Below are 13,049 nucleotides of genomic sequence, written 5' to 3'. Positions count from 1 at the left end.
TAGTCGTTCCTATATTATGTTGCGATATGTGTTGTGTGTGTAATTGGCGCTCCTTTTCATGTGTATGTGACATGTATTGCTGTTTATGTGTGAAATGAAAAAGATAAAAATAAATGTACAAAATAAAACAACATTAATCCAACATTAGTCTTTGACGTCCTGATATGACCTGAGAATATCCTAGGTACTAAGACGTCATCAAACTTGGTGCAAATCACCATGATAGACCTATCTTATTCTATCCTTTCCCGAAATAGAGTTGTGTTAGACGATGTGGAATATGCCAAGGGGTATGAAAAGCGAAACATACCGGAAGCTTTTTCTCTCGCTCACTCACGATAGCGGAAGATCAGTTCTGTATAAAAGGGACACATCTCAAATCAATCGTCAGTATTTTGCAGCTTGCAGTAAAGTAAGTACATACAGAGCTATGGAATTTCTAAAATATCTTGGTATTGATGGTATTAGGAAACCGATATGGTGTGTGCTCAATTCAGCCTGCAGTTTGATTTGTTATACATTTTCAAGTGTATTTTTGATATGTTGAAGTAATAGCTTTAAAATATCCTCTCAACAGTTTTCTGTTTCTCTCCATTACAGGTATTCAGTCAAGATGAGAACCGCCAGTGTCACCCTTTTCGTTGTCGTCGTCGCTTTGGGCCTCAGCGCCTGTCTTGGAGATGAATTTTATGATGACGACTACTACGGCAACACCGGATATGTGATGGGTAGCTACCCCTCATACGGAGGAATGTCATACGGAGGTGGATACGGAGGCGGATACGGAAGTGGATACGGAAAGGGGTACGGAAAGGGATACGGAAAGGGATACACAAATGTCGAGACTGTTGTCCGCGCCCCCTACGTCGCCCCTATGTACCTCCCACCCCCACCCATGGCCCCTGCTGCTGCCGCTGGAGGTTTTGGTGATGAGGGCATTTTCGGAGCAGGAAACAGCTGGCGTAAGTAATAATTTCTGTAATCAGGTTGTTACGCTTATTTTGTCGTAATCGTTTGGTTATTTATTTGTGATTATATTGATACGACCACAAATTGGTAATGCCAATTTTAAGCTGTTAACACCGATAAAGTGACTTATATATTTAATATAAGATGCTATACTGTACCATGTTGTTTAAGAAATTCAAACCAATCCTAAATGTATACAGAGTCATAATAGGCATCTTACCACCTGTGCGTGAAGATATAGTTCGTGAACACTAGTTGCTTATGATTTTTTCCAAAAATTATACACTAAATGCACAACACAGATGATTATATTTTAGATTGATCCTTAGTTAAAATTGCTGTATACGTACGTTTAACCTTCAAGTACGAATTTAGTTCGAATAACGCCATTTTAGGTTATTTTTTGCTGTTGTTTTCGTGCGCATGATTTTTATTTCGTCAACATGACATTATAGACTCGTTTTGTCGACATATTAAACTGTGTACAATATGGCACAATAAACTTGAATAGCACCTCCATAGGAACTCTGTAGTAGTATATTACACCAATTATAAACTATGTATTTACGTTTCTTTTCGTTTCTTTTTACAGTCCTCCTGCTTTTGTTGCTCCCATTCCTGCTCAGCAACTCCAACGGAGGTCTCCTCGGATAAATTTCTGTCTAACTAGTTGTTTCAGTGTCAAAAACTACAATATATGTAAGCATGATTTAATTTGTATTCGAACCAATATCCAAGAGTTGGCTGTCCTGTAAAACGTTGTTTTTTTTATTATTTTTTTTTCATTAAAAATTGATTCTCTGGATCTTTTTCCTAACGACCGCAAAAGATTTATAAGGAAATATATATATATCTGAATAAAATTATTGATGAGAGAAGTTAGCATTGCTCAGGAATACTCTATGATCCGCTTCATTTGTATACATAACGAAAAGTCGTATGGTCGTCACGGGACCAATCTTTCAAAAAAAATATCAGCACAACAATTTCATTTTAATTATTGAAATTGATATTCAATATCAATTCTCTGTAATACGTACAAACTTGTTGTAATTGTACTACTTCCATTGACATCCAATAATTTCAATTTGATTTTAATATTTTGTTTTTCTTTATTTTCAGATGTCGCGCAATATCAAGTTATGTTTGGTCGGTCTGTGGAAATCCATATATTTCATGTCGCATTCTGCTGTATATATTCATCATTTATTAATAAAACATGTATAATTAAATATTTTATTTGGACTTTATTTAGAATCCTGATGCAAAGTTATCTATGATATGAAGAAGAATTTGAATATTCAGATATTGTTGAGAAAATATCTTTAACACTGTATTGTTTCTACAATTCTACAAAAAGAACTCCTACCAGGGATGCTTTATAATATACCTGAAGTACAATGCATTAGACAAATATATGTCGTTTACAATATTGAAATGTAAAAAGTGCAATCTTATCTGTCAATCATGACGTCATCAGTTGTCACAATATTTCAATCAATCACATTCTTATTACTTTATATTCTACTTCAGAGTTTCACAGAGAAACTAATTCGATACTACAGACACGATTGACGTATTCAGCAAACAACGTCGTTATTATGCGTTAAATATAGGGTGTTCCAAAAACACCTGTCCCGACTTTTCGACATTATAAAAACAATAAAACATCTGTTATGGAAATATGACATATATTAGATCAGGTGTTGACATTTGTCTCCTCATCGAACTGTAAACCAATGAAAGTACGAGCTTGTTTGTTGAAAAAATGGTACGAATTAACTCATGAAGAAACTACACTGAAAGGCTTTTACCAAATACACACAAATAAATAACAAATTGAATCATAAAGTCAGTAACTGATACAACGATTAGAGGTTTCTTTGTCTTGGATATATTGCATGATATGCTGATCATATATAATCGGAATAGACATTCCTTTCCATATTTGGTTGGGCCCATTGTGATTTTCTTAGTTGTCTCTGTCTAAATTTCCACTGTTCTGTTTACTATGATCGCTGATAGATCCTAAGAGGATGGCATTGCTCACGAGGAAGTTTTATATCCACTATTGAGCATATTAACTACATTGTAAATTCTTATTGATAAAAGGTGATAACATTTGTGTCTATTGATGATAGATAATGGTACAGTATTGTTTTCTCATCAATGCCATCATCAAAATCTGGTAATTAGTTGGGGGGTTTTCAGGATGGATAACAAGCAGGATGTTAAAAATGATGTTGTAAAACTTTATTATTCAAATGGAAAATCGCCGACACTATTGAATAAGCTTCTGATAAACAAAATAGCCTAACATCTTTATACAGAAAGCAACTATTTTATATTGTTTTCAAATTTGAGCAACATTGACCAATGAATGAAAGAATAAAAACACGTGTGGGCAATCAAAGAGTAACATAAAATGACAATACTTGTTGCATGATTGACACAAATGACGTCACATGACATGTCATTACTTTCTACATAATTGACAAAATGACGTCACATGATATTTTTGAATTCCTCCTCCTCGGCCGCCTCCTCCTCATCCTTAATCTCTCTTTTTTTCAGTAGTGTCAAGTCACGCTATGAGATCTGTGTGGTGTTAACATTGCACATGGGTGTTCACCATATTATACAAAAGTCTATATAGCTACCCGCTAATCAGAGGACAATGACAGATCCGTGTCTATCAAAATATTCAGCATATAAGTTACATTAGTCTATTCCATATCTTTGTAATGACTAAGCGCACAGGATCTACGAATTTTCCTCATACAAGTATCGTTCGTTTAAATTGATATATATTTAATGTGTATTGAAAAAACATAAAATCATTTGATCATGTTTGAAGCGATTAGAAGTACAATTGATCATTTATCTACCATAACATATATTACTTAGACACGTTAATTGACACGCTTGCCAACCTTTTGTGAATATGTGGATTTTAGAAAGGCATATGATAGCCTAGACCGACAAATTCTGTTCTCGATACTTAGAGATTACGGTTTGTCAGGTAAATTGTACAGTGCAATTGTCTCAATATATAAAAATGTAAAATGTTGTGTAACGCTGAATGTTTTTTATACAGATTGATTTGATGAAATGAAAGGGGGTGTTTGTTATCTCCGTTGCTTTTCAATTCTTATATCAATGATATGATGATGATGTTAGAAAGTGCTGGTACAGGTATTGATTAATGTGAGAGTAAAGTATGTGCACACTTATATGTAGGTGATTTGGTACATTTAACAGAAATTGCTGTAGATCTGCAAGTATTGTTTGACCTTTCAGGTGTCTAGAAAATTAAAAACAAAATGGAAATTAGCAAGGAAAAACTAATGTGAATTTCCGTCCTGTATCTATTACGCGTATCAAAATTGTTTTCAAATGTAGTGGATATATCATTTCTGTGTGAGATAGGTATGTATATCTTAGAATTTTACTGTCAGAACATTTGGATAATTCTGTGACGGATAAGCATGTTGCTAATTCAGCCTCTTGAGCGTTTGGCTTGCTAATAACTAAATCAAAATGTATGGGCGGCCGGCCTTATGATACTTTACATCATTTTGTAATAATACAGTTATACGAAATCTTGCTTGTCGTTTCTTCTTAAGTGTAGGTCGATATACGCCTGATGCGGCAGTAAATGGAGACATGGGATGGCCCCATCTTTATTAAGCAAAGGGAAAGTGTTGTAAGACAATCCATAGATTATGCACCGTGGAAAGTGACAGGTTAGATCAGCTAAGAAGATGTGAAAATTTGATGTACCATAGTGATTTAGGATTAAATAATTATGTCATTGTCTCAATTGGTGTTTCTTCTAAAGTATTAACATGCTCTGTTACTGAGGCTCGCTTTAATAAATACTTGCATGATTGGTAGTCTCAGTTAAATAGGAATTTGTCACAGAGAAATTATGGAGGGACAAAATTGCGCACATATAAAAATTTGAAGTTAAATTATGATGTAGAAAAATATGTTGGTCAAACTATGCCCAGAAAGTTTCGTAGTGCTCTGGCGAAATTCCATTGTGGAGTTGCTCCACTAAGACTGCAAAACTGGTAGATACGAGGGTATTCCTATAGAGGAACGCTTATGTTTCGATTGTTAGACGGTGGTTGAAAATGAAGATAACTGTCTATTACATTGTGAACTATACAAAGATCTAAGACAAGAATTATTTGTAAAGACGCCTATTTATCCTTTATTTATGGATTTAAGTGCGTCAGATAAGTTGGCAATCATTTTGAATGATGAGGCCTTAGCAAAACAGAGTGCCAAAACCTATTTTATACCTTACAAAGAAGAATATTTTTATTTAGTTAATAAGGGAATGTAAAAGTGAATGTGGTATTTTATGTGGATAAATGTTGTTTTGGTAAGATAATAATTAGTTGACAGTAAACAATCGTCAGTATTTGGTTTGTTTGGTTTGTTTTTGTTTAATGTCCTATTAACAGCCAGGGTCATTTAAGGACGTGCCAGGTTTTGAAGGTGGAGGTAAGCCGGAGTACCCGGAGAAAAACCAACGGCCTACGGTCAGTACCTGGCAACTGCCCCACGTAGGTTTCGAATTCAATCGCAACCCAGTGGTGGAGGGCTAGTGATAAAGTGTCGGTACACCTTAACCACTCGGCCACCGCGTCAGCATCTCCTTAACTACTTACGATTATAAGAGTGAAAATAAAACAATATCAGGTGGGTTTTTTTACTTGAGAGTCATGTTTATGTGTGAAATGAAAAAGATAAAAATAAATGTACAAAATAAAACAACATTAATCCAGCATTAGTCTTTGACGTCCTGATATGACCTGAGAATATCCTAGGTACTAAGACGTCATCAAACTTGGTGCAAATCACCATGATAGCCCTATCTTATTCTATCTGTCCAGAAATAGAGTTGTGTTACTGAATGTACACTTGGAGTTTAAAAAGGAAAAAAAAATGTGTGTTTGAATTTTTTTCATGCATTTTGGAAGTCGGCCTATATTGAAATGTTAACTTTATTGGCGTATAATTAATTTTTCTTTGTTTTCATGGTAAATACTCAAATGTGATTGGTCGAAAAATTCTTTTCATTCTTCTATGAAAGAAATTCCGAGAATGGCGCGAAAAATGTGACGTCACAATACGACAATTGACGTTGCGTATGGATTTGAGAAAAATAATCCCATTTAAAACCAGCAATAAAATTGTACATAAAACATGTTTTAAATTAGAAAATCATTTTCAAAAATTAATTATAAGCGTTGATGTCAATTTTTTTTTAGTTTCATCGGGGTATGAAACAAATTTTGTTTGCAAACTTCTGTAAGAATCCGCTACGCGAATTCATACAGTTTGCAAAAAAAATTTGTTTCATACCCCGATGAAATTAAAAAAAAATGACATCAGTGCTTAAATGGTCTCCTGACGTATAGCGATTTTAGAAACGTAAATTTACATATGGTCATCTGACGTATAGCGATTTTAAAAACGTATATTTACATATGGACTTCTGACGTATAGAGATTTACAAAACATACATATTTACATATGGACTTCTGACGTATAGAAATTGACACATACATTAAATCATTCGATGATTAAGAACAAATCAGCATCTACCGGTCAATTTAAACCTGCGTCCCCTACCAAAACAGTCGAAGGTAGTTATAAATATAAACATATCTGTTGTAAATATTCCATTTCTTAATAGTTGCCTTCCTACTTTCCCATCTGCAGTTTGTAAATGTTGATACCAACTCATTACACTAATCTTTGTTGTAAATAGCGATAATTTACCACACGAAAGTATAGATACAGACTGATGATTTGAAATGTTGGTTTCATGACTTCATCGAGAAATATTCTTATCACTTGGATTTAACCATAGCTAAATTTGCGGTGTCAATGGTAAAGAAGACTTTGTAATACCTATAATCCTTACAGTTTACGAACCAATTTTAAGGTGATAGTTCCGGCATTTTATCTGTTACAAAAAGAAAAACAGCACGTTTTATTCCGTATCTCTGGTTACTTTACGTTAATTTTGTTGATGTCTTTATGATTAGCTACTTAGCACATGTCATTATCATTATCTTATTTTTTTCTTATCTTTTTAAATTGATGAAATAAATATTGAATAAGAGTGATTTATCCTTTATCGAAACTATACTACGTTAATTTTAGAAATGTGTTTTTTACATACCGATGACCTGATTTATCAGAAAAAAATCTACAAAAACAGGTCTTAGGAAACATTAACATAACAGGTATCATACAGCTGTTTTGCATTAAAGGACATGTACAATAAAGTTATGACAAAAAATATGTTATGTTACAAGGTAAAAAATACAATTTTATGTTTTATAAATCCTAAATCAGTTTTGATTCATTAATTCAATATTTGGTGGGGTTAATATATGAAAAAAATCGGAATATTACAGAAAAGGCACACACTATTAGCACCTTTCAAAAGAAATTGAGAGTTCGATTTAGTAGTATGACTTAAACTGCATTATACAGCTGTTTCTAGGACTCCACAGTAATGCAAAGGGAGGCGACAAAATTCACACTTTACAATGGGGAGTTGAATTGAGACTTTGATTCCTAGCTCAGATTTTCTTGAAATTTAAACATACAGAAGTAAGCATTTGAAATAGAAGTGCGCGTAACTTTTTGATCGTGAACCTTGTACTCTATATGTCAAAATGTGATGAGACTCAAATTTCCATCATTGTGATAATAAAGGGAGGGGATAATCCCTTTTTCAAAGGAATTTTGTCATCTGTTTTTTTTTTTTGCGATTTTCTAGTTCAATAAAACTAACATATTTGTTGTTTAATACACACAATCAAAGCATTTTGCATGTTATTGTCACTGTCGGTCTTTGTGTTTACATATTTACTTCGGTTAAATTTACACATTGACAGTTTTAATATTCAGCAGAGTATTACTACAAATAATATATTTTAAAGCTTAACTTGATGCTAACGTTAGTTTAATATTTTGAGGGATGAGATTTATGTCAACTTTCAATGTAAAACCCGCTGATATCCTTTTTACTACGTGTGCATAATGAATAAATTCAGTTAGCGTTTGTATTTATTGTCCTATGGTGCTCAAGATATAAAAAATGCCTGCTTGCCTTTTCATCCGAAAAAATACATGAAATATCCCAACTGTGTTATCAGAGCCATTAAGATATCAGCATTGATAAAAGTACGTTTTCCAGTGTAGATGCGGTCCTTTATAAAAAAAAAAATTGCACAAATTGTTTTGAAATGATAATGCGATATTTTGTTGAGTTTGGACAGTTCTTAGTATTGTAGCGGAGCAAAATCAATGACGTCAATGATTACAATAGCTTTATGTTATTCATCTATTCATACCTTATAATTGAAGTTTCTTCTTTGGTGATTAATACAACAATATGTAGTGCACAATGTACTTGGTGATGCCTAGACATTTACTACTTATGGGGTATGCTAACAGGCATAGGATCTATGCTGTCCTCACAAAACATCGTCTGGTTCATTTATACAAACTACATTTTTGTATATTACTTCTAATGAATAATCGTATGAAAGCTTCTTTACCATGAATATTTTACAGGAAATCCGACTTTTGCATTGATCGGTAGGTAGTTATTATTTCTGCCGTCAATATCTCCTCAATTCCGATTTTGACAGTGAAAATAAAACAATGTAAGGTATTGCCTAAAATTCATTTATTCGAATTGTAAGTCATTTCCCTGAAACTGGAATTATTTATATTTTCAAGTGAGTACATACTCTAAATCCATTGACTGTAACGCAAATTTATTCACATACGAAAGTATAAGACCGCAAATTATAAAACATGGATGTTATTTTTCAATATTGTTATGGGTTATATAAATCTAAAACACTAAGACTAGTATTCACCTAAGTTACGGATTTGGAAAGTGGTATTCTTATCGGTTTGGTTTTATGTTTCATGTATTATTCATATTGAATCTATTTATAGTATAAGAAATATCGCTCAGCGTTATTTTCACCCTCGCATAAAACTAGTGTTTAGTATGATTTCACTTTCAACTACTGCGAAAATATATTTCAGCTTAAATTTCAATAATTTTAGTCTCAGGGTTATTTTGGTGTATTTTAAAATGCGGCGGTCGTTTCCATGTAAATCATTGATCACGTCTTGTTAATCATTTGAAATTCATCGTGTTATTCTACAGAGAGATGCTTATTTCATTGCAATATAATTTGCAATTTACTGAATAGTTCATTAAATATACTAGATGATAAACACTAATAACATTTGATTTTACTGTTGATATCTAATGCGAAGGATTTTATTTCATTCAATTTGTGCTAAGCAATTTAGATGTATTATCGTATAATGTTTTAAAACGTGTTACGGTTATGAAATTTTATGCCATATGATATCGGTATTAAACTCCAATGGACAGCTATTTAATGGCCTAGTGACCTAATAACGGCATGCAGTGATATTCAATGTTAGATAAATTAGGTAAGTATGACAGATATCTTAAGGCGTCTATCGTCGGCCCACCTGATGTTACCTGTGATTAGATATCCCAGACCATTACCTGTGATATTGTACTATAATTCGTGTGCGAAATCAGGACGGAACCACGTCTACCTCTGTACGAGACAGGTGACGGTTGACGAATATAGCCAGAGGCGGCGAAAAAAATTACAAGGAAGTTCGGAGCATACCGGGTTTGCAAGCTTGATTAAAAATGGCTGCTATTACATCCACATTTGAAGGTATATAAACGGCCAGTTTCAGTGAGAAAGTATTCATTTAGAATCACCTTACTGACAGTAAGTACCTATTCAGTGTTAAGACATTTACCTGGTCAGATACACAGAATATTTATACTGTACACGTATTGAATCAGTCTTTTTTCACAAACTCTGAGCTGAAATATTATTTAAGTTGTGTTTTCGTGTTTGCATGAAAAATATTTTGTGGAAACATTTGATAGGGAAAATATTAGTAATATGTGGTATGTGAAAACATTTAATAAGTAATGTATTACTAGTACATGTATATGTTAAGTGAAAACATGTTATATCGTATGCGATACTAAAGTATAGTATAATAACTAGTACATGTTATGAAATTATAATAATCAATCTTGTTTGGTCCAGGATATTGAACATTTCTAAATGTGTTCTCATATCAGTGTAAAATTATTTGCCATGTTTTGTTATATTATTAAGCGAACTGTCAACATTTTGTCAAAGACATTGTTAAAGAAAAAGACATTATTTATTTATTTATTTATCTAATACGCTTTTTTTCGTATATTTGTTTTTAATTAGAATTGATAGTTCCGAAGCTTAGATAGATGGATATAAGATATGGTTAAATTCTTAGAACCTTTGATTAATGTTCTAATAATTTGTTCAACTTGATTTACATTCGATTGAACTTATTTTTCTTCAACCATTTTCAGGACAAGATGAAGAGCATTTCCGCCACTCTGATCGCCGCCATTTTCTGCCTCGGTCTGACCGGGTGTCTTGCTGATGACTTTGATGACTTCGGTTATCAGTCTGCGTACTACCCACAATACAGCACCGGATATGCCAGTGGTGTTTCCTCGGGCATGGGAATGGGCCATGGATACCATGGATATGGAAAGGGTCATGGATATGGAAAGGGATACGGAAAAGGATATACCGAGGAGACCATAGTTCGTGCCCCAATGATGCCAATGCAGATGCCAATGGCCTTCCCACCTCCAGCACAGAGTGGTCTTGGAAATGGTATTTTTGGAGAGGGAACCGGAAATGGAGAGATCGGACTCCTTTGTAAGTTTTTTTTTCAGAACAACTAACATACCTTCTACATATTCTTAATTCCTAACTGATATTTTCATTTGAGAAATGCCATTATGAACATATGATATAGAGCAATAATCAATTGTTTGTATCAAATGAAAATAGGGTTTTTAAAGTCTTAACATGTATGTCACGCCTAAATTGTTTTATGAATACAAAGTTTAAATTATTAAATGAATGCCACGTCTAGATTATTCCGATCCGTGGTACTTCTTTAAAACTACACGCATGTTTGAAGTTGTTTGAAAATTTCAACACTTATACTCTTTTCACATCTAGAGTCGTTTATGGCAGAATACTTAAATGCATTACTATAATTTTAGCATTGTCGTATGTCATTGTGCAGTAGTATGACATCTACATGCAAAATGTCCTAATGTATTCTGGTGTTTTTATTTTTCCATTTATCGTATTATTTGTTCAACATGTCAATATATTCTACGATTTCTATTTTTCAGTGTTCGCCCTTTTCGTCCTCCCTGTATTCCTGACCGGAAGTAACGGCCTCCTCGGCTAGAAGGCGAACGATGTCGTCATCATCTTTGTCAGTCAACGCAACAATACTTTTAAACGTATGTATTTTTTGTTTTAATATAGTGCTTGTTTTTCTGTATCGTCTTTAGTTTTGCTCTTAACTAAATAAACGCCTTATTAATCATTTCTGCTTATATTCATATACGTATATGGTAATTTTCGACTACGAAAGAAGTGAATTTCATTTGAAAAAAAAAACAACATTTAAAGCAATTTCACTTCGTACCCTTAGAATTAAGTTTGTACATTGAAATATGACATGGAATTTATATCTTTATATATTTTCTTTCAGATATCGCGCAATATCACCTATATGCCTGGTCGGCCTGTGGAAATCCTTATTTATGTTGTTATTGTTAATGAAAAAAACCTTACATTGAATTGCTGGATTTTGAGTTTTCTGTCTACTTAAACAAGGAGGTAAATGTCGATACACATATTATATCAATCTCAATATTCTGTAATGATTTTTATAACATATTTTAATTTTGATTTTTGATATATTGACCTTTCATTTATTGATAATCTTTCAATATCTTCTTAATCCTTTCACGTATCTACTTCAATACTGATGGTCAGAATGAAGTCTACTTGGTAATTGAATATTTTTGTGAGAATGCAAACGGACGATAACATTGTTATTTTCTTTCATTGTTCGAACCTACTTCTAAATGCATAATTTAAAAATACAAAGAATAGAGAACATTGTCTCGGTCTCTCTAAAAATGAGGTAGTAGTTTCAGTGTGTTAAAATCGACTTGGTAATTAATACATACGATAAATACCTGGAAATGTTTGGACAGGTAAACGTTTCACAGTTTTACAATGACAAGAGAACAGATAGAAAATATCTTAAAAACAACGCACATTAGTGGATAATTTTATACGAGGCAAGGAAAAACAAATTACGAAGAAAAAACTTTTTTGACTGTTGCCTTGCCCAGCCCACAGGCGCTTGCATATAGAAAATATCACTTTCGATTTTTTTTTTGATATGACAGCGGTATGTGTAATGTGTAAGAGGGAAGGCCGGAAACTTCGCCACGAGCGAAACGGCACCCCATCACACTTCAATCGACCAAAAACACATTTATTCAAACTGACACGGCGCACACTATATGCGACCGTCATCAGAAAACATTCATCTTTAACCTACCGTGCCACTCAATACGAAATGTTACATCCAAAACACAATAATCCGTGAAAACATCGCCGAATTCCTCGCTCAGAACGCCATTTCTCAAACTGCTCCCTGAGCCTGTCCAGATTCTTCATTTACATACGAAGTTGAAAGGTCATGTGATTGTATAATCGGCTGCCGCCAGGTGCACTTTCGGGGGTCATCTCCGCATGCATTTTGTCCGGAAAATGCTTCGGCTTGCTGAAGATTTTCATTTAATTTACGATTATTTGAAGAGTTTCGTCGATGAATGATGATTTATAATCATAAATTATTGGCTGTGTGAAGTTAGCTCAACATACGACATACGACATACGACATTCAAAACTTCATATCTTGTGTTTTTACCAGCCAACGAGGTAACTTTTGAATGTTCAGCGGCTGAACATACGACATACGACATTCAGATTTTGAATGTTCAGCCGCTGAACATACGACATACGACATTCAAAACTTCATATCTTGTGTTTTTACCATCCAACGAGGTAACTTTTGAATGTTCAGCG

The 13,049-nt window shown here is 33.6% G+C and overlaps 1 protein-coding gene across 1 annotated transcript; it reads left to right on the top strand.

The window, feature by feature from the left end:
* The first annotated feature begins 9,691 nt into the window (after positions 1-9,691).
* Positions 9,692-11,744, top strand: LOC117322097. Its single transcript, XM_033876851.1, has 4 exons — positions 9,692-9,803; positions 10,442-10,799; positions 11,288-11,401; positions 11,656-11,744. Exons 2-3 carry the CDS (start codon positions 10,448-10,450, stop codon positions 11,344-11,346), a joined length of 411 nt encoding a protein of 136 aa, XP_033732742.1. The 5' UTR covers positions 9,692-9,803; positions 10,442-10,447; the 3' UTR covers positions 11,347-11,401; positions 11,656-11,744.
* Positions 11,745-13,049: the final 1,305 nt, after the last annotated feature.

The sequence above is a fragment of the Pecten maximus genome, chromosome 2 (genome assembly GCF_902652985.1).
Source record: "Pecten maximus chromosome 2, xPecMax1.1, whole genome shotgun sequence".
NCBI lineage: Eukaryota > Metazoa > Mollusca > Bivalvia > Pectinida > Pectinidae > Pecten > Pecten maximus.
The sequence above is the reverse complement of the archived record's forward strand: the minus strand, read 5'-3'. Positions and strand labels throughout refer to the sequence as shown.

Excerpts from the sequence above, each read along its gene's own strand:
- LOC117322097 (XM_033876851.1), top strand. The coding sequence starts at position 10,448 with ATGAAGAGCATTTCCGCCACTCTGATCGCCGCCATTTTCTGCCTCGGT. Across the intron at positions 10,800-11,287 it reads TGGAGAGATCGGACTCCTTT|TGTTCGCCCTTTTCGTCCTC; the intron begins GTAAGTTTTTTT and ends TCTATTTTTCAG.